This window comes from Opisthocomus hoazin, chromosome 6 (genome assembly GCF_030867145.1).
Source record: "Opisthocomus hoazin isolate bOpiHoa1 chromosome 6, bOpiHoa1.hap1, whole genome shotgun sequence".
Classification (NCBI taxonomy): Eukaryota; Metazoa; Chordata; class Aves; order Opisthocomiformes; family Opisthocomidae; genus Opisthocomus; species Opisthocomus hoazin.
Window position 1 is genome coordinate 53,184,938 of NC_134419.1, and position 24,778 is coordinate 53,209,715.

Genomic DNA, 24,778 nt, shown 5'->3' on the forward strand with positions numbered 1-24,778 from the left:
TTAGAAGTAGATAAAGAAAGATGGGATTGTTCTTGTGCCTGTTTCTCATGCAACTTTGTAGAGGGACAGCAATAGCTTTTTTTTTTTAATAGCACACAGAATTTCCCAGATAAGCATAATTTGGTGCAAGAAAATAGATTAGCTAAATCATAAGATGTTTGTACACATAGGTCTAGATACAGAAAGGAAAACTTTCCCATACAAGTATATGTTATTCTGAAATCACTGCTGTACTACGAGTATATTTTAGGAGTAACTAGCATCCTAACTACTTTGATCTTTGTAAAGACCCAGAGCGCGCACACAGCTGATGAACAAGCACGTATTGTTACCTGTCAGCTATTCAAATTAGTTTTATACTGTTAAAGTATTTGTATAACACAAAGCAAAGTATTAAACAACTATAACAAAACCAACATCGAATTTTTATTATTTCAAACATTACAAAAGTTAGGGAGCAGTTTAAAAAAGTGTGAAAATGCCCACATTTAACATCAAGAAGTTTAGATGCAACTATATGCACACAACTACTTAACATTGATCCGAGAGAAAACAAATACTGATGTTTCTATCAATGATCTTGGAAAGAAACTTCTCACTAACAGCCTAGAGTATGAGGTAGTATCAAGAAACTAAAACAGATCTGTCAAGTAAAGGATATCTTGTATTGTACATATGCTATCATCTTTACAAAAAAATAGAACCTGAGCATGTAAACTTCTTAGTCATCGAGCTGCATCTCTGGTTTTGTTTCTTGAGAATATTTTTTGAAGAAAAGACTACAGATCAGATAGTAAAACTCTGGTTTCAGTTTACGATCTTCAAGTGGGTGGCATTTCACTTCAGATTTATCTGCCAAATACATTAGCTCATAAAAGGGAACTAAGTGACTCAGCATCACATTTCTCCCAGATATATACAACATCAAGGGATTAGAAAAGTCATCAAGGGATCTTCATGAGATATTAATTACACTATGTATATAAATATAAAATACTTCGGTATTTAAAAAAGCAGAAGTACACTTTAGAGAAGAATGTGAGGCTTTGAAGAGGTTTTTCCTCATTTTTTTCCAAACCGCACAACACAGCATCTTACTTAGGAATTCTAATAAATGGAATTACTCTCTGTAAACGACATTTTAAAGTCTTTAAAACCAAACTGAGCCCAGAAAACTATGACTCAATGCAGCATTGGTTTACTTCCCTCTCCTCCTCAAGTGTTTCCCCATTCACTTATGCAGATAACTGTTTAACAAGATAAAATTGAATAGAGAAGTAGCTATCCAGTATCTGAAGGAACAGAATACTTCACATTTCTGTTTTGTTACAAGTACACTGGCACTAAAACCATCAGCTCAACAACCAGCACAAAGAAAGAAATGGGTATTGTTCTTTTACTGAAAGGAAACCTTTAAAATAATTTAATGTGATTTGTGTTTTGTCTTCATTCAGGTTAACCAGTGCACATCAGCACTCATACCCCACTAACCAGTTATTTACTTTCAACAGCACCAGAAGAAAATACACAAATGCCTGTAAAACACCCCATCTTCACAATCATAAAATGTTACACTTGTGGATACTTTCATGAGCCCCTGCTGGAAGATTGAAGATGTAGCAAGTTAAGGAAGTAGTTCTCGAGCATTTTGATAACATATGGCTTTCACAAAAAAGACAAAACCTCTTTGAATATGTATTGGTGTTTGCAAAGAATGCAGCTAATGAGGCTTTTCCTATTTAAAGAGGAGATGGAAACAGCCATAACTAGAGCAAACTCTGTACAATGCCAGAGAGAAAGAAAAAATTAGCAAGTCATCTGGAAGTTACACCATTTGTCATTCTAGCAACATTATTCATGAACCATTTTCTCATGAGATGTGTTTAAATGCATGGTACTTCTGAGGAAAACAATTGTACTGACATTAAGATGCCAAGAAACTAAGATTATCACCAAAAAAAATGCAAAAGCATTAAACATTAAGAATTCAGGCCTCAAAATTAAAATAAAAAGTTAATATCAAAGTTGACTTGCAAATCAGCATGAATTTTTTCTACTGTTGAAGACAGTGAAGGTTCTAAATCTGTTTATTGGCTTGATTTCAAGTATATTTTTAGCATATTCAATTAGCACATTTTGTACTGTGTTGCTGATCAGTGTTAGAAGTATAAGCTAAATAATCAAAGATCTTCCCACCCTTATCTCAAGTCTCAGTAAGTCAGTCTTACCTTTCCCCTCTCACAACACAGCCTGGAGAAAAAGGATATCATTGCCTCAGACTGCAAATGGCGGAGTAGCTTCTCTAAAGGAGGATAGCGGCACAGCGATGGAACACAGCCCACCATGACTAGTTTGTGCTTGGCTCTTGTGATAGCAACATTAAGGCGTCGCCAGTCCTTTAGGAGGGCACCAAGCTGTTGAATAAACATAATTTGCTTTTATTTATCCTACTTAAGTTTCAGAATTTAACAAAGATAGATGCAGTTTGAAAATCAGGTCTCTAACTAGTAAAATTGACTGACACAAAGTTAGTATGATCAACTTACATTTTCATCATTACTGTTCCTTACAAAAGATACAATTATGATACTTTTGTCTCTTCCTTGGTATTTGTCTACTGTGTTGACTTCCACTCGGTTCTCCTTCAATTTTGCCATCAAATCAGTGATTGTTTTTAATTGATGTCTGTATGGTGATATAATGCCAATGTCTGAGGGCTTACAGCCAGCCTGAATGAAGAAGAAACAGAAGAAAAAAAGCTGTCAATCCAGTTAGCTTGGGATACTCATTACTGTCAGAAGACCCTCAAGGATTTTTTTTTTTTTTTAAACAGTGCTGCAATGTACTGTCTACACTGTCAATGGAACTCTAGGTATAACTGGTATTAACTAAATAGAAAATATTAGTTACTGCAAGCTCCCAAGCCTTGTCTTCACCTAGCATAAAGACAGATATCCACATATCCTTGAAGTCTTCATTTTTCTTTCTTCCTCAAACTGCGAGGTGAACATTCACAACTCCTAGTCTGTACTACTCCTGAAGTTGACTAGATGAAATAATTAAGAAAGGTAAATCCTCCCCCTTCCTTCACACAAAGACCTCTTGTCTTAAAAGAAATCAGCATCCAGCGTTTTTTGCATCTCAGATCCCACCAGGTAAGAGACAGGGAACTGAATGCAGACCTCAAGCTCCAAACTGTACTGACAAGCAGCCAACCTTCAATTTACCCTTAAGATTATCCCTCAAAGAATAACCACTATATATAGTCACCGTTACTACAGCAATAGAAAAATGATTAATTATAAAGCTGTCCCTCCAAACAATGTAATAAAGTAAAAGATACCTTAATAAATAAGGATGTGAGGAAGAGTACTAGTTTAGCTTCTGTCACATTACTTACACCACCTTTTTCTGCATGTTCTGGTGCTGGAACCTTTAAAAAAATAAACGGAAAATAATGACTTGCTGTCTACAGGGGCATATTATATTCCAATCCCTAACTCACCATATCATACATGGTTTTATAGTCACAGTTTTATTAAAAAATAAGGCTAAACGCTAAATTTTACAGCAAATAAGAGCCTATAATGTAAAGTAACTTCAGAATACTGTATTTGCAACACAGATTGTTTCAATCTGCTGAAATGTGTTTCTAGTACTAGGCAAGTCACCTTAAGAAACTGCCAAAGCTTCGTCATCTGACTTGATAATTCACACAATATATATTAAAAAAAAAAAAAAAAGGAGATTTCCCACCCTGACAAGGTAAGAGAGCAAGCTATATTTTACATGGGACTTTTGTTTTAAGACTTCCCATGCGATGATGACTACAGTGAATTTTCCCTATTTCCACGGCAGAAAGGATTTTTTTTTTTTTATGTTTGAAAGCCTACATTTACAACTACAGGAAGAACTATCTGAAATGGCAGCATTACATTTAATTTGCAAATAAAAAATAAAATTAAAAAGGTATTCAATCAATTTACTTTCTAGCTATTAAGTCCCTTTCCCTGCATCATGCATGAATTAGACCAGAAAGCCAGCAACAAGCTTAGAATGCAAACTCTTGTCATTTCAGTATCACAGTTCTATATTTTATTCTCTTTGTTTAGTTCTTGCCTTCTCTAAAGTTTAAGCAGTATCATTAACAACAAATAATTGTGTCCTTGATGTTATCATTCTAGTAAGCTGGCACGCTGCTAAACATCTAGCGTCAAGAAGCAAACCTCTTGATTTAAAAACAGTCTAAAACCAAGCATATGCAAAATCTGCCTCTGCTTTCTGGCTCTGAATAACATTTACTACAATATTCATTTACTGCCATTTACTACTTTACCCACTCCACTATTTGCCTCTGTTACTAGTGACATACATCAACGTTGTTTTCTTAGATGCCACTTTCTTCAGTCTTCCTTCTAAATTTCTACGACAGCATTGCCACTGAAAATGGGAGGTGGTATAGTCTGACTTCATGCAACACTCTCAGAACCCTATTACAACTAGTTTTACTTCTCTGAACAACCACCCCAACATCATTTGAATAGCTGAATTTGGAGATAGCTGAAGTTTAACACGTGGGTAAAGTAATGCATAGTTGATATTTGTAAGAGTATTCCAGGTAAGTGGTATCTGCTTGCTAGAGCAGCACCACTGCACATGTATAGAATCTGACAGTGTACAATATGCATCAAAAGTTTCACAAATCCAGGAATTCAACTGACTTGGTAGCTCATTAAGTGTGATCTATGTTCAATGCCTAGCACACTAAAGCACTGCAAATGAACGACAAAAAAAAAAATCTAATAGAGACTGACAAACCTACATGCAACACTGCTGCAACTCTGTGTAGCAGTGTTCTCAGAGCAGCACATATGTACCAATGGTAGGCTACTGCATCCACGAGTTTATTTCAGGATTCCAGCCACATGCAAAAGTAAGTCTGTATTGTGTTGCTTAAGTATGTTACTACACACTTCAGCAAAAATCCTGTTTTTCTACATGTCCTCCCAGCTTTTTTTACATGACAGCATGTTGTCAGTATGTTGCATAGATTACAGAAGCAGAAAAATATTTTCCTCCATACTAGGTGATTCCATTGCCTTTTCCAAACTAGCAATTTCTCCATAGCTACCCATCTTAATACTCTCTGTAAGCTAACTTGTTTTTACATTGCCATCATGCACCCAATCTAACTGTTGTTATGACCTGTCATATCACAGCTGAATTAAGCTATACTGTTATAGCTGTGCTGTTCTGGTTCATCAGCTTTTTAATTTATTAATCTGAAGTTAGCTGCAGACACCTAAGAAGTCTCCAAACTTGCATGAGCTCAAGTCTTCAAGCAGAAAAGCACTGTTCTAACAAATACTTGGTTACTATCCACACTAGCATCAATGTAGCTAAAGACCATACAAAAACTATTTTAGGAGAAAAAAATTCTAAAGAGCTAGGTCATGCTGATGATGAAAACACATGCTTACATTTATATTTATTATGTTAGCATAGCACACAAAAAAAAACCCCACAAGAACTTTTGTCTAGAGATACTCAGAAGATTGACATTAAATCAAGGATGTAGTTTTTCAATATTCTGATCTGAGCTATCAGAGGAAGTGCAGACTGACACAGGGTTTGGCAGAAAAGGAACAAACAGATTTCCATTTAATGTCACAAACATGTCGCATTATTAAACAGAAAAAGAGGTGCTTTTTTTAAAAAAATGTTTCTCTCCTTTCTCTGCTTGTGTATCCCAAGTACGTTTCTTCAGAAGTCTGTCTTGGTTACATTATGAACAACAGTATATGGGTGAAAAAAATACTATATAGTCAAATAAAACAAAATAAATGCTGGGTTTGTGTTCGGTGGGGTTTTTTTGGGTTGTGATGTTTGGGGTTCATTTTTTTTTTTCTGTCCGTCCCCCAATGACTACCACAATACCTGTAGTTTTGACAGGAAGCCCAAAGAGAGATATGAGACTATGGCCTAACGTCTCAACAAAAGCAAGAGTGTTTTGGAAAGTGAAACTTTCCTCCTGGTTCTACAAACAGAACAGCTGTCTTACACTCAAGATGGGCTTTCTAGGGAAGAAAAAAAAATTAAAATGGAACAGAAACTCCAGCTTTCACAGTACCAATTTTTGTCTGATTAACAGATGAACAGTGTATCAGGTGGATTCCTGTTGGGACAAACCTCTTCCCTGGGACCAACTGTCTGCTTTTCTGTTAGAGCAGAAGATAGACTCAAATCTTCATAATCCAGTCACAGCAAGTACTAGAGACCACAAATATGTACTAATTCATTGATCTTTTTCTAAATGCATTTAAACTCTTCCTCATTCTACCTATAAGTCAGTTCCTTTGCATAATTCGTATCCATTCTAGAGTTTTACTTTTCTGGCAAAGATTTGAGTGTCTATCAAAGGACACACCTAAACTAACTTACTCCTCCCTCACATGACAGTGTCTCGAATGTCTACAGCATTCAGTGGAGAATTACAATTATTCCTTCCACTGGCACAGAGCTTAGACACCGCTAACCCTCAGCCGAGGAAACCTGGAAACGAGGTCACTCTATAGTTGTTAAGGCATCCAATATGGCTACACACTTTGAGCTACATTCTGCACATGAGAACAAAGGTTATAGTACATTCAATATTATCCAAATTAAACTTTTCAGCTGCTCTTAGATGCAGTGTTTTTCCAGCAGTAACTGCACCATCCCAATTGATTAGCTATACTAACAACATTTTTACATGTTGCACATTTCACATATAACTAGAAAACCATTTTTTAAAGTTGTATATTTTACCCTACCTAAGCTATATGAAGTTTTAGATATTGACTGTGTTGAGAACTTGCATCAAAAATACAATTTTGAAAGGAGAACGTAACAAACATTACCTTCTCTGTGTTCAGAAAACACACAGGTGTGTCTGGATCAAGTACTTCTTTCAACCACATTTTTGAAGCATCTGCAAGGTCCAGTTTCAATTTTTTTAAGCTGGGTAAGTTAACAGTGGCATTTGACACCTTCTCTGAGCCACACTCCAGTTTGCCTTCATACACTAACATGTTACTCAGTGACATAATTTTCCTAGAGATTAAAAAACAAGAAAAGGCATCAGATCTTGCAGTTTCAATCCCACATTAAAAACTCCAATGTAATAAATAAAAGTTTAAAATACCTATTCATTCTGTACTGCACAGTTAATTGGACAACAGCATTTTGGTTTTGTTCCAGTCTTTTAAATAAGCTTTCACTCATGCCAAGTTCTCTGTTACAAAACAAACCAACCAAAAAATCAAAAATGTGTCAGGCAAAAAATTGCGATATCCTTCCCAGAATTCATGTTACTAATAAATGTCCGGCAGCAGTTTCTCTTACCTTGCTTCCGCATTCAGTACAAGGGGAGGCAGCTGCTGATGATCCCCTACCAGCACAAACCTTTTGGAGCAGAACAGCGGGCCCAGACAGATGAGTTGGCTTATTTGGGAAGCTTCATCAACTATACAGAAATCAAATTGCTTCTGAACAAAGATGGGGTGATTTACTCCCATGCAAGACGTTGCTACCACTGGCTGAAAATTGAGACACACTTTAAGGATAAGATACATCTTATATCCTCTAGCACTATGTTTTCCAGGTTAGAAGAAAAAGTAGTGTTTCCCATTAAACTAAAATGTAAAATAAAAGAAGTCATATTATTAGTCCTCAAAATCAGAGCAGCACACCTTACATACATATTGGCCTCACATATTCTTGCATCATTTGCAAATGAGAAAAAACAGCTTTAGAGCAGACTGTAGTAATTAACTCATTCCTGCCATTCTATGCACACAGAAATCATGGAGTGTGCTGAAATGACTATCATAGAAAATTATGTGGTTTGGTTTTTTTAATTCCAAATAGAAGAGAAAACAGCAGCACCATTCTTCCCACCACTGTGCTTCCATTGAGATCTGAAGTTACTAAAATATGAAACATTCAGTCACTTCTCTTATGACTTCAATCATTCCCCTGCAATGCCTATCAACAAAAAAAGTGAATGGTGGCTTTTGCAAAGTTGACATTTACTCCAACTACCCATGAAGCTTCATTCTTTCAACTACCTTAACTTAAAGCTGCCATTGACTCAGTTTACCCAGCTCCCATTATGCTTTGCATTAATATTCACACAGGTAGCACTCATCTTTCAATTTAATATTAGTGCTTGGCCAGATCAGCTGCACAGCGCACCACTTCCTCGTCCCCATCCACTGATTGTACAAGTGGGAGGGAAAGAGGGATAAACGGTAACAATAAGTGAATGCACAGAGGAGGCTGCAGCCGTTAATCAACACCCCACCTCACCCCCACCAAGATCTCACCGAAAAGCACTGGAGTCTTTGGGAATTATTACCTACAATGATCAGTTACTTGGTGTAGACATAAAAAGTACTTTTCAACTTTCAGACTGTTAATGTCTGTATGTCGCTATAAAGAAACTGAAGCGATGCAGAGATTGAGTATCTTTTTTCAGCTCAGATTTCTCACAGCAATAACACTCCCTTGGGATGAGTTCCTTCTCTGCAGCATCCAAACAACCAGAACACTAACATAATTATCCTTAATCATTTGCAGGGCCACCTTTCTCACCTGACTGTTATAGATGTCTTCCAGATCTGTTACAGATTTAATTGATTTGGATCTGCAAATTTCTTCTTCTGTAAATTTCTGTATGTCTGGATGAACCTTCTGAGCTCGCCCCAAGCGCAAGAAACCAACTTTGAATTTGGCTAGCTTTAGCAGGATATTGTCTACAGCAGTGTGTGTAAAACTAGTCAGAAGTACAGTGAAGCCACAAGCAGAAAGAATTCTCACCTAATGAGTGGCAAAGGGAAAGAAAATAAAAAGTTATTAGTTCATATACAAGAACCAACAATCCCATGTTTGGCTAGGTAAAAAAGACAAGAAGTTTTGGAGGCAACCAATAACAGGTATGAATTCATTTATATCAGTCTTTCTGGCCAGATCTGCCAGATATCTACTGTCAAAGCAATCTGGGCAACAGATCTGATGGTTCTCATAGACAGCAGGCTTACTACGCTTGCTGCAAGCGGAGAAAACTAAGGACATCCATGCAGTTGCAAACCGCACAGAAAAGAAGGAACTGCACTCCAAAGCTCCCCACTGTAAGAACAAGTCACAAAGACCATTCCCACACACACTGTTCTCCATGACAATTTAGCCACAACAGATTCAGTAGAACGAGCTGATCCGATAACGGTAGCAGCTGCTTGCTCTCCAGGTTCCTCCTTCCCCACAAGCTGATGATAACTGCAAGTGAGATGACGCTGCTATTTCAATAAAAACTCACTCAGCCCACAGTGTGAGTCCATCATACTCCTATAGTCCACTCCCACGGAAAGAGAACCATCAACTAGAGGAGATGGTTAGCAAGCTGCGCGTAACTTCAGTACCATGGGTTTATACAACGTACAATGAACAAGTTACTGACTTCCCCAGGGAGTCCCTTTTGTGAGCTGTAACTCAGGATTTGAGGACTTGCTGACATTTTGGGCCAAAGAATTTTAACATTGAAGTGTCACAGAAGTGATTAAGGATCACATTTCAATCTCTTCCCTCCCACATATATTCCCACACAAGCAAAAGAAAATCCTACTCCACAAAATACATTTTTAGTTCTACCAAATATAATTTCTCAGAAAATGTGTTTACTTCTTTGAAATTACGCAGATACCAGTAGATTAATTCATGGCAATTGATTTTGGACAGTATGCTTTATACACAGCTTAATGCTATCCTCCAAATCTCTCAAAAAAATTTAAACATCAAGGTACACAATCTTACTAGAGCGCATATTGTAGTAGTCTTTCCTGTTCCAGGCATACCCACAATAAGCGTGTAGTCTTTTGAAAGTAGCACTTGTTTCATTGCCTGTTTCTGAGGCTTATTTAGACCTTTAAGAAGAAAAATCAAAATGAAATGTCGACACTTCATAATCATTGTAATAACTACTAAAGTTAATTAAAAAAAACCTATAGTTTCCTCCTCCCCTAAGGCCCTTAAAGAAAAGAAGTGAGCAAAGTAAGTCTGTAGGTTCTAATGAAGTAATGATATTAAACATAATACACAAGACATAGTACAGGATCTGCACTACAGTCCTAGAAATAAGTCAGTGAAGACATTTTTGTTATTAGATCTTTTGTGACTTTTGTCTAATATCCTCAGTGGTCACCTCCATATCGTGTATGGGCATTCCTATTTTATCATACCCACTTTCACATTCAAACACACTGCTCACAGCAAAGGGAAGCTGCACACAACATTGTCTTTAGAAGAAATGTAACATCAGAGCTGTTTTTCCCCAGTCTGTTGCAAATAAGCAGTACATTCCAGCTATTTGGACTAGGCAAAGCTCAAGCAAAATAATAAGTTTTCAGACTGAGTTTTTATATAAATTCCATTTGCTATAAGATAATTCAGTTAAATTTTTTTTCAGAGAACTCTGTCAGAGAACAATGAAATATTTTCACCAAATGAGATGCTGCCACATATCTAAAAAAAGTTTGTTTTTAAAAAGTAAGAAAAAAAAGCATCACAAAGCATAACACACTACAGAGTAACCAATGGTCAGCAAGAGTGATCATACCAGTGATTACACTAAATCTCATTCCCTTCCACTGCCTCAGAGTCTGCTTCCTCTATCCCAAGCGTCTTCCCTGCTCCCTGTTCCTTCCTTTTGAAAGGTTAGAGGGGTAATCACAGGGTGCTTGCTTTGAAACGGCAAGCTGCAGCAACTAACCAAAGTAAAATAAAGTTCTAATCAAATATCTCGTCATGTGTTCCAACTAGTTTACAAGTAATTCAATCACAGGAAGACCCGCAACATAAGAACTTGCTTTTAATTTTTAAGGCGAAAACCATCACTAGACCCCAAAGTAGGAAAATACCCTTCTATTTAGTGTGATAAATGCTTGGCTATAGAGACATACTACTAAACAGAGAATTTTAGGGAAAACTACTCTGTACCCTTTAAAATATTAGCAACAGTTTCCTTTGCTTCTGGAGGAAGGACAGTGCTCAAATGATGAATAAAACGTGGTTTGTGGAAGTCAATTATCAAGTTGCGGAGCCTTTCACTGCAGATTAAAAAAAAAAAAAAAAAAAAAAAACAAGAACCAAGAGTTACCAGTTGAGAAACTTTATCTGAAAATACTGAAAGTGTGAAATTAATTTGATTTTTCATACCTGACTGAGGAATTTTTCATCAATTTAGAAAGGTTTTCGAAGGGGACTCCTATACCAAAATCTCCTTCTTCGTGATCCAACCTAAATATGGTGTTCTTGGGGAGCTTTGACAAACTCCTGAAGGATGACAGTAACATGGACAAAATAATTCTGTTTATAAAGAGCATGTTGATGATTAAAGACTTAATAGTAAGTATTAAGTGATACCTCCCAGAGTGAGGCAACAGCTAGAAGAAACACTATCAACTGATCTAAATAAAACATGATCAGAACTCAATTTAAAGACAATATAGTCTGAATAATGAAAGTTACTATTAACACAGAAATCACTGTATCCATCCCTATAGTCTCATGTTGGAGACGTAAGTAAATGGAGTTTGCAAGTATGCTTTTATTCAACAAACCTAGTTAAATAGACAGGCGTATACACTGACCAAGTATTGACATTTTCAATCAAGGTAAGAGAATTTCTGAAGGGTAACTACCCAAGCCCACCAAGAAGAGTCAGAACATGTCAGAGCTTTTTGGAGACCTAGAAGTACCCTTCCTTAAGCCAGTATCATAATGTCTTCAAAAAGATATTTTTCTTTTTGTTCTATTACCTGCCCAACAAACAGGAGACTTTTGTCGCACTGACTTCTCTAACATAGCCAGTAGCCAAACCAAGTAAGCCGTTTTCCTCTCCACTCACAACCACTCGATCACCAACGAGTAGGTTTGTTCCAGGTACGGCACCATTTTTACGCTGGAAAAAATGTAGGTACTGTCCCTCGGAAATTTCATGCACTTCATCAACTCTAGTCATGTTTCCAACACAATCTCCAGTCTTTTCTCTGATGATATTAGAAAAATGAATATATTTTAGTATTAAGATCCTCTCAATAAAACAAATATAAAAAAACCACCCACAAGTTAAAAAAAAAAAAAACAAACCCACACCACCCACAACCAACCAAAAAACCAAACCACAAAAATAAAAAAAACCCCAAACAACAAAAAAAAGCCAACCACCCAAATACACACAGCAAGAACCAGCAAGATTAAACAGTCACTTTACAACAGCCACTTTGACCAGAAAAGTATTGTAAAAAAATGTAGAACCCTTGCACTTGTTCCAAGAACAGACTCTGATATTTAGGCTAAAGTTATCTATAACTTCCTGTTAAAAAACGAATATTGAAGCGTATGGATCCACTTCACTAAGATGTTCCATGTTTGCTTACGAAGTTGCTTGTCTCACTTAAAACAACTCAGCTACATTTCACTTCTACAGATGCCTTGAAATGGGCCTACAAACGGCCAATTATTTTTTTCACCGCTGCTGGACTAGGTGATGTATAGTAACATGCTACTGCAGCCAACAAGAGCCTTTAGTCTGCTTTTATCCACGTTCGTAGCCACACCTAGAAGTATGGTCCAAAATGCACCATTATTTGTCAAGTGAACCCTCAGGAAACCATTGCAAAGAGCTGGGCTCACAGGCAGCACACAGCCTTAGCCCCCAGAGACACAAACAAAAAATGAATTATGCCACTTCTGCTTCTGAAGACTGAGGTTGCAGTTCGCTCCTTCCTATGTGCGACTTAACAACAACAAAAAAAACAAGTATCATATCACAAATACAAAACAAATGAATCTAGTAGACTAATGTCTCCATTAGATCACATCTCACAAAAAAATCACCTACACAGGTAGCTATTTGACTATTTTTACAAGCACTAGAAAACACCTAGTTTTCCCTGTATTGAAAACACAGGGCGACTGCCTCATTTACAGTTACTGAAGGAAGCATCATTTGTATCAGGTTAGAAATTACATCTTACCTTTCCAAAGAAGGTATCATCCATGTATTTTTATATCCCTTTCTACCCTCTCCACTTTGCAGCTCCAAGGTTAACATCAGATACCACAGGCTGAAATACTCTAAATGAGAGGGTTTCAGGTGCCGGGTCTCTCTTTCAATAGTGGGTACCATAGCAGGAGGAAAAGACACACTGGACATCTTTTGTTCTACAGCTCTAGGAGTAGAGCCAAACACAGGAAAGAGTCAAGTTGTATCTTTTTTCTTGCAAGTCCACGTATACATAACAGCAATCTAAATATATACTGTAACATACCAGATAGATTATCCATCATCACTGAACTAAAGTAAAATCTGTATCCTTTCTTCATATGAACAATTTCATATCAGTAACTTTACATCACCTCTATGACTTCGAATTATTAGAGACCCTAAGGTAGTCAAAGGCCAACTAAAGACATTTCAAGGAAAGTACTGTATATATTTAGAGAGCTGATCTTATATTCCTTTTTTGTAAGATATGAATACTATATCAAGATTTATCTAAGTGATGGGGATTTAATAGTTAACACACAAGTAGACTTCAAGTCAATTTATCTCAAAACTAATTATCTGGTTAGTAATAATCCTGTTGCCGTAACAACTGAATATTAGAAGTAATTTTTCACAAAAACTAGTTTACAAAAACATATCATGTATGCCCAAAAAGCTAGTTGCCTCAACATACACTTCTACCCTTACAGTTTTAAAAACAATCAGGCACCATATTTACACAAGACGACCCCAAAAGTTCTCCTGCTCTAACATATCTCATTTGATCTATTCAGTATACAATTTTGGTTCTGTTTTTTTATGCAGCATGGAAGACTAAAACTTACAACAGTTTTAAAAACTATTTGGTAACTTTATATGAAAATTTATCAAGTATTTGCTCATGACTTCTCTTTAACAGGAGATGCAATAACACTTTAGCAGAGTAATACCAATGTATCATTACTTGTGTGATACCCTACAGGGAAACAATCTTCTAAAAAGTGAAAGAGTTGTTGTCCAGCCATAATACTGTCTCAAAAGACTGCTCATTTCAGAGTTGCAAAAATACAGCTTTTTAAAGTCATAATTAAGTTAGATATAACAGAAAACTGTTATCATCAAGTATTTTGTTGAGACTTATCTCAGATTTTGTGTTGCAGAAAGTGTACCTGAGCAAACACATTAAGTCTCCGCGCTATAAAAGTTGCAGTGGGGTCTATGGAAACATTCTTTCGGGGTGCAAGAGTCCTCAATAAAGAAATAAGAAACTGTCAACCACAAAAACAAAATCATGGTATCAAAAGCTATAATTATTCAAGCTTATTCAAAAACATGAGTCAAACTTTTACCTGCTGTATAGAAAGCAATTGTGTATTTGGGAGCAGTATTTACAGGCTTGACTGTCATCAATTACAGGAGGCAACGCAGCAAGCTGTGACTGCTGTCTTCCCATGGCAGATTTATATGTACTGTGCGTTAAGTAGAAGGCCACATGGTTTCTTAACTTCATTAATTCTGTCAAGAAAAGAACAAACTAAGGTGATTGGTTTGGTTTGTAATTATTTCTAACTCAAAAGTAACTAGCCATCAACTTTTTAGTCAACTAAGAAGTGAGTATTCATATAGCAAAGTCCTAGTGGAGTATTAACAAAACAATTAACATAAGCTTACTGGAATTAGTAACATTATAACAAGTGATACAACTCTAAGTACAGATATGTTAATGAGCATAAACCTTATAACTTATAATTATAACTAAACTAAAATGTTTCATTTTAAGATAATTTTGGTTTCTAGGGAAGGGGAACAACTTTACCTCTTCGGTCCATGCGAGCTCCAGGAACAGGGTACATAGTACCAGTTTTAAGATACAGAAGAAATCCAGCTTCAGGATCTACTCTCCGTTCTAAATTCAACAATGTATACAGTATAACCTGCAAACATTATATATAAACCTCTTACAATGTATTAAAAACAAAATACATTATAAGTTGTATTTAGTTTTTCCATAATTTATATAGTTAAGTAGCCATTACTATCACAAGTGATCTAGAAGCCATAAGTGGTAAGCACCTAACCAAGGATTTCAATTAAAAGGCATCTTCCGTAACAAAAAGCTTAAAACAAGGCTACTACCTCTAGATCAGGCCAGCTATCTAGAAAGATGTACGACGCTAATTCCTGAAGCAGTTTGCCTCAACCTAATACTTTAATGTAGTGAGAAGAGACTAAAGAAGAGATATTTCAGTATAAAAACTATAAATGTGTTTGAAAGCGGTAAATGTATATACTTCTCACTCCTCAGTTGACTATATATTCATTTTATATCAGCAGCGTTGGGCATGCCAGGATCAGCCATCCATAAATCTAGATCATACCACTTACAAAGTGTTTCACATTCATAAGACAAAATAGGTCATCCAATAAAAAGTATACATAGCTATTGATAGTGAAATTAGACATTTGGGTTTTGTACCTGACTTCTGTGCTCTATGGAGTTAGATTCCTTGCCAGACTTGAGCTCTAACGGCATTATCCTAGACTGTACTCCAGACTGGCGATGGATTTTCACCCTGGCTGTAACATCAATCTTTCCTTTCAACCCAAACCTGGGAGACCAAATATTCTCTTCAATGTCTAAGATATCTACAATCTCTATCTTAGAAGAGGAATCTTCTGGTTTTTCACCACTTGATCTAGGAATAAAATTAAGTCAGAAGTTACAATTTCCCTTCATTCTTAATATTAAAATACTAAAATGTGTTGTAATTAAGTATTTAATATTTTTGCATTATAGGCTCTCTTTAGACACTATGTTTAGAAACAAAGTGCACTGAGTTTCACCCAAATTCTCCTCCTATTAGCAGAGGAAGCATATCAGAAAGTTACTTTAAACCACACATTGTCATAGTTTTGCTATTCACCTAAATTTTGAAGTTAAAAAGGAATCTTAAACTATTTTTAATAGTTTTTGGTATTTTCTGAATAACTACACTTTGAAACACTTTGTTTCTTCAAAAAGTGTAGTGATACACACTGGAAAGAAGCATACAGATTTTACTCAGACCTGTCCTTTCATTGAACCTTTAACACCCCATGGCTATTACCATTAACAGCAAGAAGCCATAGACAAGCAGAGCGCAACAAGTTGAGCAATTCAACATTTTGTTGATAAACTATTATCTTAGTGAAGAATTACATTTGACTAATAAATAGTTTCACATTGTGATTTGTAGCCTTGCACATATTTACAGTAACTTTTAGCTTAGTCAGTAGATCAGACATGCTTGCTTTTCTAACTACTAAAATTTCTACTTTGAATCACACTGTTTACAAGGATTTTAAGACCAATAAGGTTTTTATGTCAGTTCACCCTCAGTCTTAATGTCTTCCTCAGTAATCACAATGGCACCTAAACATGCAGCTCCCAAGGCTAGCGAATTTTGGCACTGAGGCCGTGTATTAACTCCGTATCACAGAATGGATTTGCATAAAAAGTGCTGTTCTAAAAATTAAAAGTGACCCAAACAAGACAATTTAGACAATACAACTTCAAACCATTTTAACTTATAATTCTGGCTTCTTACAGTTTTAGTTGCATTTTATTTTGGTTAGCTGGATTGTGCATGAAGTCTTTTGCCCATTTAAAAAATGATGGCAAATACTCTTCCACTTCCTGCATTATTTCTGTTTGTTTCAGATTCAAGTGATACCTGAAAAATAAAGCCATGCAGGTTAAAGAGACAGAAATAGTAGATTTGCTGCTGATACTAACAAGATTTTGCCTCAATAAGAAGATTAATAGAAATAACTGTCAAGTTTGAATAAACATCTATAAATTGTAGATACTGACAGACTCATTAAGGCTCAACTCGATTACTTAATAAAACTATAACTGAACATCCACTACACGAGATAGAACAGACTATGTTCATTTCTGATGTAATTTTTGAAATGATAGGTGTAGCACAAGCAAAGCATCAGCATGGTAGGTGTGATGAAACAAAACTAATAGACTGCAAGAACGGAGCACCAGACTCATGCATTTAAAAATGGCTATTACTATGCCCTATGCAAAATTGAAAACAGTTTTTAAAAAACTTTTAAAAGACCATTTGCTTTTTGTCTCAATACACTTGTTCCTCCTATACATTTCGACAGGCTTCAGACCATTTTAATTGGAAAGGAATCATGATCCTCTTCAGTTGCTACAGTTAAACACACAAGAAAGTGGAAGTCTCATCAAACAGAACCTAAGCATGTGGCAGTAGGTAATTCAGTGCTGGCATTCACTGGAAATAATGTCATTATTCTACAGCAACAAAGAAATACAAGCAGGATTTGCACAAAAAGGTTCATACAAGTACAAATGACCACAGCCAGCAGACTTTTATGTAACTTACTTTTCAATCCTAACAAGAAGTAGCCTACATATGCAAAGCGGAACCGCAAATCGACAATTGCAAATACAGAGGCCCAAACTGGCACAAAAGCCTTTAAGTAATCTTAGCAGTCATAATTTAAAATATCCACCTTCATAACAGAACTAGAATAATAAATCTTGTTACAATTTTAACTTCCAACTCATCTGAGGCTAACAGATATTGACATTGCCCTACATACCATCTATAACATTCTAGGTAAAATTCAAGTCACATGAAAAAACTATTATATTTTAATCAAGACCACAGTAAAATCTTAAAACTGACATCCATTCACATTGCCATTTTCTGATTGAAATATGATGATGATTTATTACGCTAGCATTTCTATCAGCTTCACACAGAACGTAAGTTACAGGTCCTCTAGCAACTGAGCCATGAAACAACCCGATAAAGAATATAAAAATATCAGACATCTCAATGCTTGGTCAAATACAAGTTTCTCATTCACCTCTCAAGGATCAAAATGAATTGTGGTAATTACATTTAACTCAGCTTTGGGAGATGCCTGGAAATCTAATGTTACAGGCACAAACACTCCAACCTGCTTGGTCTGAAAGAAAAAGACCCATAGCTACAGTCACTCCAGAAGCATAATTCAGATCTATAGAAGTCGCTCAGCAGGGCAGGCAAATTACATCACCTTATGAAACAGGGAAAAATTATACTAAAAGACACTCAAGTTTCATTAAGCAAGGTCATTTGGCAGATATTCTCACAATATTAGTGCTACATTTTTTAAAGTAGAAATTTATCTGCTATTTCAAATGTTCCTACCCTGCCTTCTAAACATAAAAAGATACAGATACCTGCAATGCTACTTACATTTCTTTGAGATACTTTTGTCCATACACAACTTTATTTGCTAGTTCTTCAACTTTTTCTTGTGCCAAGTTATTTGTTACCGATTGTTGGAAAATTTCATGAAGAATTGTACCAACGAGTGTTTGGCGTGAACCAGACTCTGAGCCCTGCAACAGACGTTATATAACATATATATATATATACACACACAAAAAAAAAAATTATGCCCACTTCCTGCAAACTTTTCTATAAAATTTCTGGACTTTATTTGCTGCACTTGACGGACTGCACTTATTTAGTTGCAAGATCATTAGAGTTTTCACCTCACTAATTAATACCTATTCAAACCTGACTGTGAAAACAGCCAGGTTGAAATGTCTCTCTCCTGTGGTTTTCTCTCTTATTTTTCTTCCTTGATAATGTTAGGATACAATCCCTATGTGATTGACCGGTGAGAAAAAAAGGCACAGATTAAAATGAATTTTGAGCAAGTTTTTCCTGTAGGCAGTACTAATAGGAGAATTTCCTAATGCAAATAATTACCTTCACAGCCTTACAGATATTATTTTTTTGCATTAAGCAGTTTTCAACTCGCACAAAATTATTCCAGGTATCACCAGAATGGCTCAGGAACGCACCTAACCATAACCAGGACTGGGCTCTGTAGACTCATGAGAACTGACAGTGGTAGTACGTTAAGACCTCTGCATAAGCCACCACCAAACAACTGGAGATCTAACCAGTATGGTTACTAAGCTCTTATTGCTATCTTCTACAGACCTGACACTCGTGGGTTCCACTCACAACTGGAAGATGGTGTTATCCCACACTCAGGACTCCAAATGATTAGTTTGTTCCTATTACTCCTTCAATGAAGGCCTGACACCACCCCACCCTGCACTCAAATTTCTTGTTTTAGTTACAGGCTCCCAATGGTTGTTTACTACACGATTCCAGTTCCCTTGCCCATTTGGATTTATACTCCCACTATGTCTGGAAGTTTTCCTCAGCTGAACCCACATATTGGCAAGAACACTACCACAAGAAACCCTTCCTCTTTCCAAGTTCCAACAGCTAGATTCAGATCTGGAGTTGGCACAAACAAATCCCTCATTACAGTACATGTATATTCCAGCTTGATCTTGAGCTAAAGCCTGCTTCTCACAGCGTATTAAGCAAGAGTCTTAACTGAATGGGCTGCATTTTCAGAGGCTTTTAACTTGGCCAAGTGTGGTTATGTTTTCATATGGCCGACAAGAGGCACATCCCTCACAGAGGATTTATATCCACACAAAATGTGGCAAGATATTACCACAAAAGTTGACAGAACTTTAAGTGGGAAGACCATTTCTTTGTCTCATTAACTACATTAAGAATATGGGATTATTTTAGCTGAAATTCTCAAAAAAACACAAGAAGCTCAGCCAGAGACAGACAGTTTGCATTCTAAATTGTGTTGTAAAGAGTATGAATAGCTAATAACAACATTTTGCAAAACAGCATCTCAGCCAGTTTTAATAGCGTTACACTACTAGTCTCAGTAAAACTGTAATCCACTGATATGTTTGATGCTCTAGAAATAACACTTACCCTAAATCTTTCACTCAGCACTGCTCTTCTCATACATCGAATACTATTTGATATCGTAGTGCCAGAAAGCAGGAGATCTGGGTAAAGAACCAGGTATCCAGACTGTTCATTTATGATCCAGGTACCGGAGCTACACTCCCCTTCTAAATGAATAATGTCTCCTGGAACAACTGGAACAGACTCCCTATAACATAATATATTTGAATAACCATTGGCAAGCTAAGGACACCACGTATTAGAAGTTACACATTAATATATCAGATTCAACATACTCAGAAACAGGAAGTTATAGCGAGTCTTTTTTAAGTTGACCTACATACATTTTGAAAACTAATAAAGGAATTTTTACTGACAAAACTTCAGTAATTTTGGGTATTCGATCATGCATCACGACAGCCTGCATATAAGGAAATCCTGTTGACTTCAAGTCATTCCAGATCCATGTATAAAGCCCTTTCACTATCATCATGTTTTATATTGGCATGCTACACTTTTTTCATGACGTGACATCCACCTTTTTACTTAACAATTCTACTTGTTTCAGAAACTCAGAAAAATAGAAAAACATCTTTAGAAGTTTCAGGGTTCAACATTTCCTATACTTGCTCCTCAAAGAAATGGAGTCTTAGACTTCTCTCGTCTTTCAGGCTTGCACAGAAAATAAAAAGCAGTGCCAAACAGCATGCACGTGCCCCTGTGTTTCAAAATACTAAGCTAGTCTTCTGTTACATACCACACAATGCACAAACACCTAAATTAGAATCCTCACTGATTCACACTTCAAAAAGCTTTTGCAGTAGAGCTCAAGCTAAAGTGAATTTAATAGATTCTATAAAGCCTCCTGTTTCAGAGACATACCTTTGTACATTTACAAGTACAATGAGGGCGCATAATTTAGAAGAACACTTCTAATTGTTGCAAGACCACACTTGTTTACAAAATACCCTGCTCAGAGTTTATGGTCTTGCTGTATGTTAGTACAAAGACAACTTAAAACTTTAAGGTAGCAATATCCACTCAACACAAGTTACATGACATGAGTTCTCTCAAGATGAATATCCATCACATTAATATACTGACAATATTACCTTCAATAAAGGTTCTTTCAGGATTTCTTATCACTTTCAACAGAGTAAAATTAATTTCAAAGGCAACACAAAGAAAAGTGACTTAATAATACAATAGTTCATCCTCTTCTCAGACATCAACATTTCTATATGGATTACCAGCCATTCCTAAGAATGCACAGTTCTGTATCTTCCAGCGACTGAGATGATGTAATTGTCAAGTGTTTCTCAGGGTCACTTCCATTTCTCTGCATTACGCTGACTTCCAACACACGGTATCTGTTGTTCAACCCACTCCTAAGTATCGTGTCAGGGGAGTCAGTCACTTTCTTCTGAAAACTGAAGTAACAATCCATTAACACAAAGACATGACACTAGTTGAAAACAGCCAACCTGTATATAAGAAAAGTGAAAGCTTCAAGTATAAACCCAACTTTAACCCTCTTTAATTTTTATATGCATTTAGGGTGGTTTTTTAGTTCTATACAGGTAGAGTGTAGGAAGTCTTCCCTCTGGTAGTGTTTCCACATCGTCTCTTTGGATGACAGGGATGAAAAACAAGCATTTGGACATGAGACACAAGGAAGAAGACATAAACATTAAGTTGCTACTTCTTACAGCTAGTGCTTCCCTTCAGTGTCCATATACATGTATTCATTTAGAACTGCACTCCAACTGTACCGCAACCCTGTGCTTGTGAGAAAGCTTCTATCTCCCAGAACACTGAATAAGAATTCCCACCATCACCCAAGTACACCAAACACGGAGAGCTATCCCGATCCCCCCGCTCCCCTTAACCCGAACCTAATCAGAAAACCGATATTCAAGGTTCAGCTTTCACCTGTGCAACGGCCAAAGGTACCGGCAGAGCGCTCAGGCCAAGCCATTCCCCTGACCCCACCGATGCCTGCCAGAGCTCCGGGCCGCAGGCGAGGACAGAGCCCAGGCCAGGCGCCCGCAGCCCGTCCCGCAGCCCACCCTGCCCAGCGCAGGCACCAGCGGGCTCCTCCCGCCCGTGATCCCGGGCGGTCCCGAGCCTTCCTCCTGCCCCCCCGACCCCGGCGCCCCTTAGGGCTGCTCTCCCCCTTCCCGCGCCCGGAGCCGGAGGGGTCGAGAGGGGCAGCAGCGGGCTGGACAGCAGCGGGCGCCAGACAGCCCGCGCGCCCCGCCTGACATTTCAAACCTCCCCGCGCTAGCGGCCGTCCCCGCCCTCTCGCTCTTCCCCTCGCTCGGCCGCTACCTCTCCGCCATGAGCGGGTCCCTCTGCCGCGCACGGCTCGCCCCGCCTCAGCTCCGCAGCCCGGCCCCGACGCCCGCGGACAGGTAAGCGCGACTCCCCTCAGCCCCGCGCCTTACTGCAGCCCCTCCGCGCCACCGGGCGCAGCCGCAGTACGGTCCCATTCCCCGCCCGCCACTGGAGAAGCCCCGCCCCCTTTCCCCTCCCAGCTCTGCCACTGGTTGGGAGGGAGCTAGCGCAACCAATGGGGGGTGCCGGGAGGGCGGTTCTCCGGCGGAGCGGGGCAGGGCTCGCGCTTCCCGCGCGCGGGCGGAGGCGGGGCACAGCGGTCTCCAGCGGCGGTTCCCAGCCCTACCCGTCATCTGTTCGCACAGCGCCAGCCGCTGTTACAGCCGCGGCCCCTCTTCTGATGCCTGTGCGGTAGTGTGAGGTAAAATTAGATGTGCCTTTTGCTCCCGAGTGCTTATGGGTGAAGCTCGGCCTGAGAGTCGAACTTTTTCCCTGACAAGTACTTGTTGTGACATTCGGCGCTGTGTTAGCTGACAGACAGAGGCTTTCTGAGGTGATACAGGAGTTTCAGATCCACACAGTTCCTTTCTTCGCTCTTCTTTGGCCACAAAACCCCTACAGCAAAGCATTCTGGATCTGAAACCATCACATCTATCAATGATTGAAGGACACAGGTATTAAATCTATTCTCAATACATCAGTATGACTGTTCTGTAGTTTAAACGTCAGCAAAATGACATATCAAGAGTTCGGTCTTGTATCTCTTCAATGTAGCCAGACAGGGAAACAGTATGAGGCTCTGGTCCTGCAAAGACGACAAGTTTTGGCCAATGGTTAGACATCTCAATGGAAGGATCAAAGCTTGAATTTTAAAAGGTGACAACATAGTTGAATTATCCCCTTTAGCTTTCTTTGGGATTGTCCTGAAGTACACGCAGTAAACTATATTATTGTCGCTTTCCATTGCAGAACCTCCAATATAAGCTTACCTGTAATTTAATAGTTACGTGTCAATGCTACTAAATGCACAGTCACATAATTTGGTATGGTATTAAAAGAGATTACATAAATACTTTGTACACTTGATAAACTTTTGTTCTGTAGTCTCTTTCACGTCGCCTATAACTCTCTCATATGCTAAAAAAGAACTAACTTAAAAGAATATGGTTATAAAAGTACAAAATATACTTTAATGAAGTTAGCTAAAATCCAGTTAGTCTGGGGAATCTCTACAGAGAGTCTGTGAAATCCAGAAAAATACCAAATCGTACTTTAGCACCAAAAGTTGCCCTACAAGTGTTCGGACTATGGCTCTTTTAATTCTTTCTGGCATCAGTGGTTGAGAAAAACGTTCTCACAATTTTAAGATATATCAGTGTTCTCCATCAACTTTGAACTGTGTAAATTCAGGAACCCATTGTCAAAAATTTGATCTCACAAGGTAATGACATTTGTTCCTTCCAATCCTGCGATGAACAGGGAGTTAGCTATCTATACTTAGAAACAGTGAATATGCCTTACATGGCCTCACTTTTTAGGCTGCAGATTTAATCAGGGAAACCTACAGCTGTGTCTTCCCCAGCAACTGACTCAGTAATACATACTTGTCTGCTGCCACCCCAGGTAGCAAGTTTATTCCTAAAGCTAAATCTGAGATTAAATTTACCTTGCATCAGATCTAGCAAGCATGCAGCCACAGTGTGAGCTGATTCAGAAGGTGACGCCAATAAAATCCATTCATTTCTTTTGGTGGGATAACCTTTCATCTTATCAGTGGAAGCACCATGGTATCTAGTCCATCTAACCTGGCTGAGGCAAAATGTCAAACAGCACCCAAAAGTGCCGTTAAATAGCAGAATAAACCAGTATAAATTAGCTGCAAGGAAAGGTGCCAGCTTCCTGAACTGATTTATTATGCAACTGTGCTAGCACTGTGCTATGAGAACACGTCAGATCCTGCCAACGGGAGTGGAAAGGAGAGTGGGAGTACAGAAAACCTAACTCAGACCAGCCTGAAGCATCCTGGGACCCACTCTGAGGATGCTCAGGGGGCAGTCTGTCACTCACGTCACTCAGGCAGCGAGCTCCAAGCTGAACAGACTCACTCACGCTAACTGCACACAATAAAAACACAGTTAAGGACCAAGCACAGAGATCTTTTCTTTTATACCTGTTTGAATTGGACAAATATACTTGGCATGAGTTGCAAATAGAAAAGAAGGCTTATAACAAGTGCCTTGCATGCCCATTTTTCAGGGAAAGAGGGCAGGAATTTGAAGAGTGTCAACAGAATTTGTCCACCTTGAGGTCTCAGCTCATTTAAATGAGAAGAAAAAAAAATCACCTGGAGAATATTAGTGATTAAATAAATACAAAGATACATTGGAATTAATCAGTGTAAAATATGGTTCAAATACATTAAACTTTTCTGTGTAATGACTGCAAACTGCAGTGTTGGTCATACATAAATGCCTTGGTTACAGCAGGCAAAATTTTCAATTGTAAGAATGTGAAGATGAAGCATGGGATTTATTTTAAAGACACA

The 24,778-nt window shown here is 37.9% G+C and overlaps 1 protein-coding gene across 1 annotated transcript; it reads right to left on the reverse strand.

The window, feature by feature from the left end:
* Positions 1-1,559: 1,559 nt before the first annotated feature.
* Positions 1,560-22,238, reverse strand: DNA2 (DNA replication helicase/nuclease 2). The gene is made up of 21 exons (XM_075424174.1): positions 22,228-22,238; positions 21,147-21,326; positions 19,921-20,104; positions 18,352-18,497; positions 16,672-16,797; positions 15,561-15,780; positions 14,901-15,018; positions 14,434-14,599; positions 13,074-13,268; positions 11,853-12,083; positions 11,251-11,367; positions 11,032-11,141; positions 9,850-9,959; positions 8,635-8,859; positions 7,384-7,577; positions 7,184-7,273; positions 6,900-7,092; positions 3,344-3,433; positions 2,547-2,729; positions 2,268-2,414; positions 1,560-1,616 (listed from the first exon to the last, which is right to left on the reverse strand). Exons 1-21 carry the CDS (start codon positions 22,236-22,238, stop codon positions 1,560-1,562), a joined length of 3,093 nt encoding a protein of 1,030 aa, XP_075280289.1.
* Between the last annotated feature and the right edge of the window lie 2,540 nt (positions 22,239-24,778).

Bases quoted from the DNA above. Each gene is read 5' to 3' on its own strand.
- DNA2 (XM_075424174.1), bottom strand. The intron at 16,798-18,351 runs GTAAGTAGCATT...TTTATTTTTCAG, and splicing joins CAAAAGTATCTCAAAGAAAT to GTATCACTTGAATCTGAAAC. The intron at 12,084-13,073 runs GTAAGATGTAAT...TAATATCATCAG, and splicing joins ATGATACCTTCTTTGGAAAG to AGAAAAGACTGGAGATTGTG.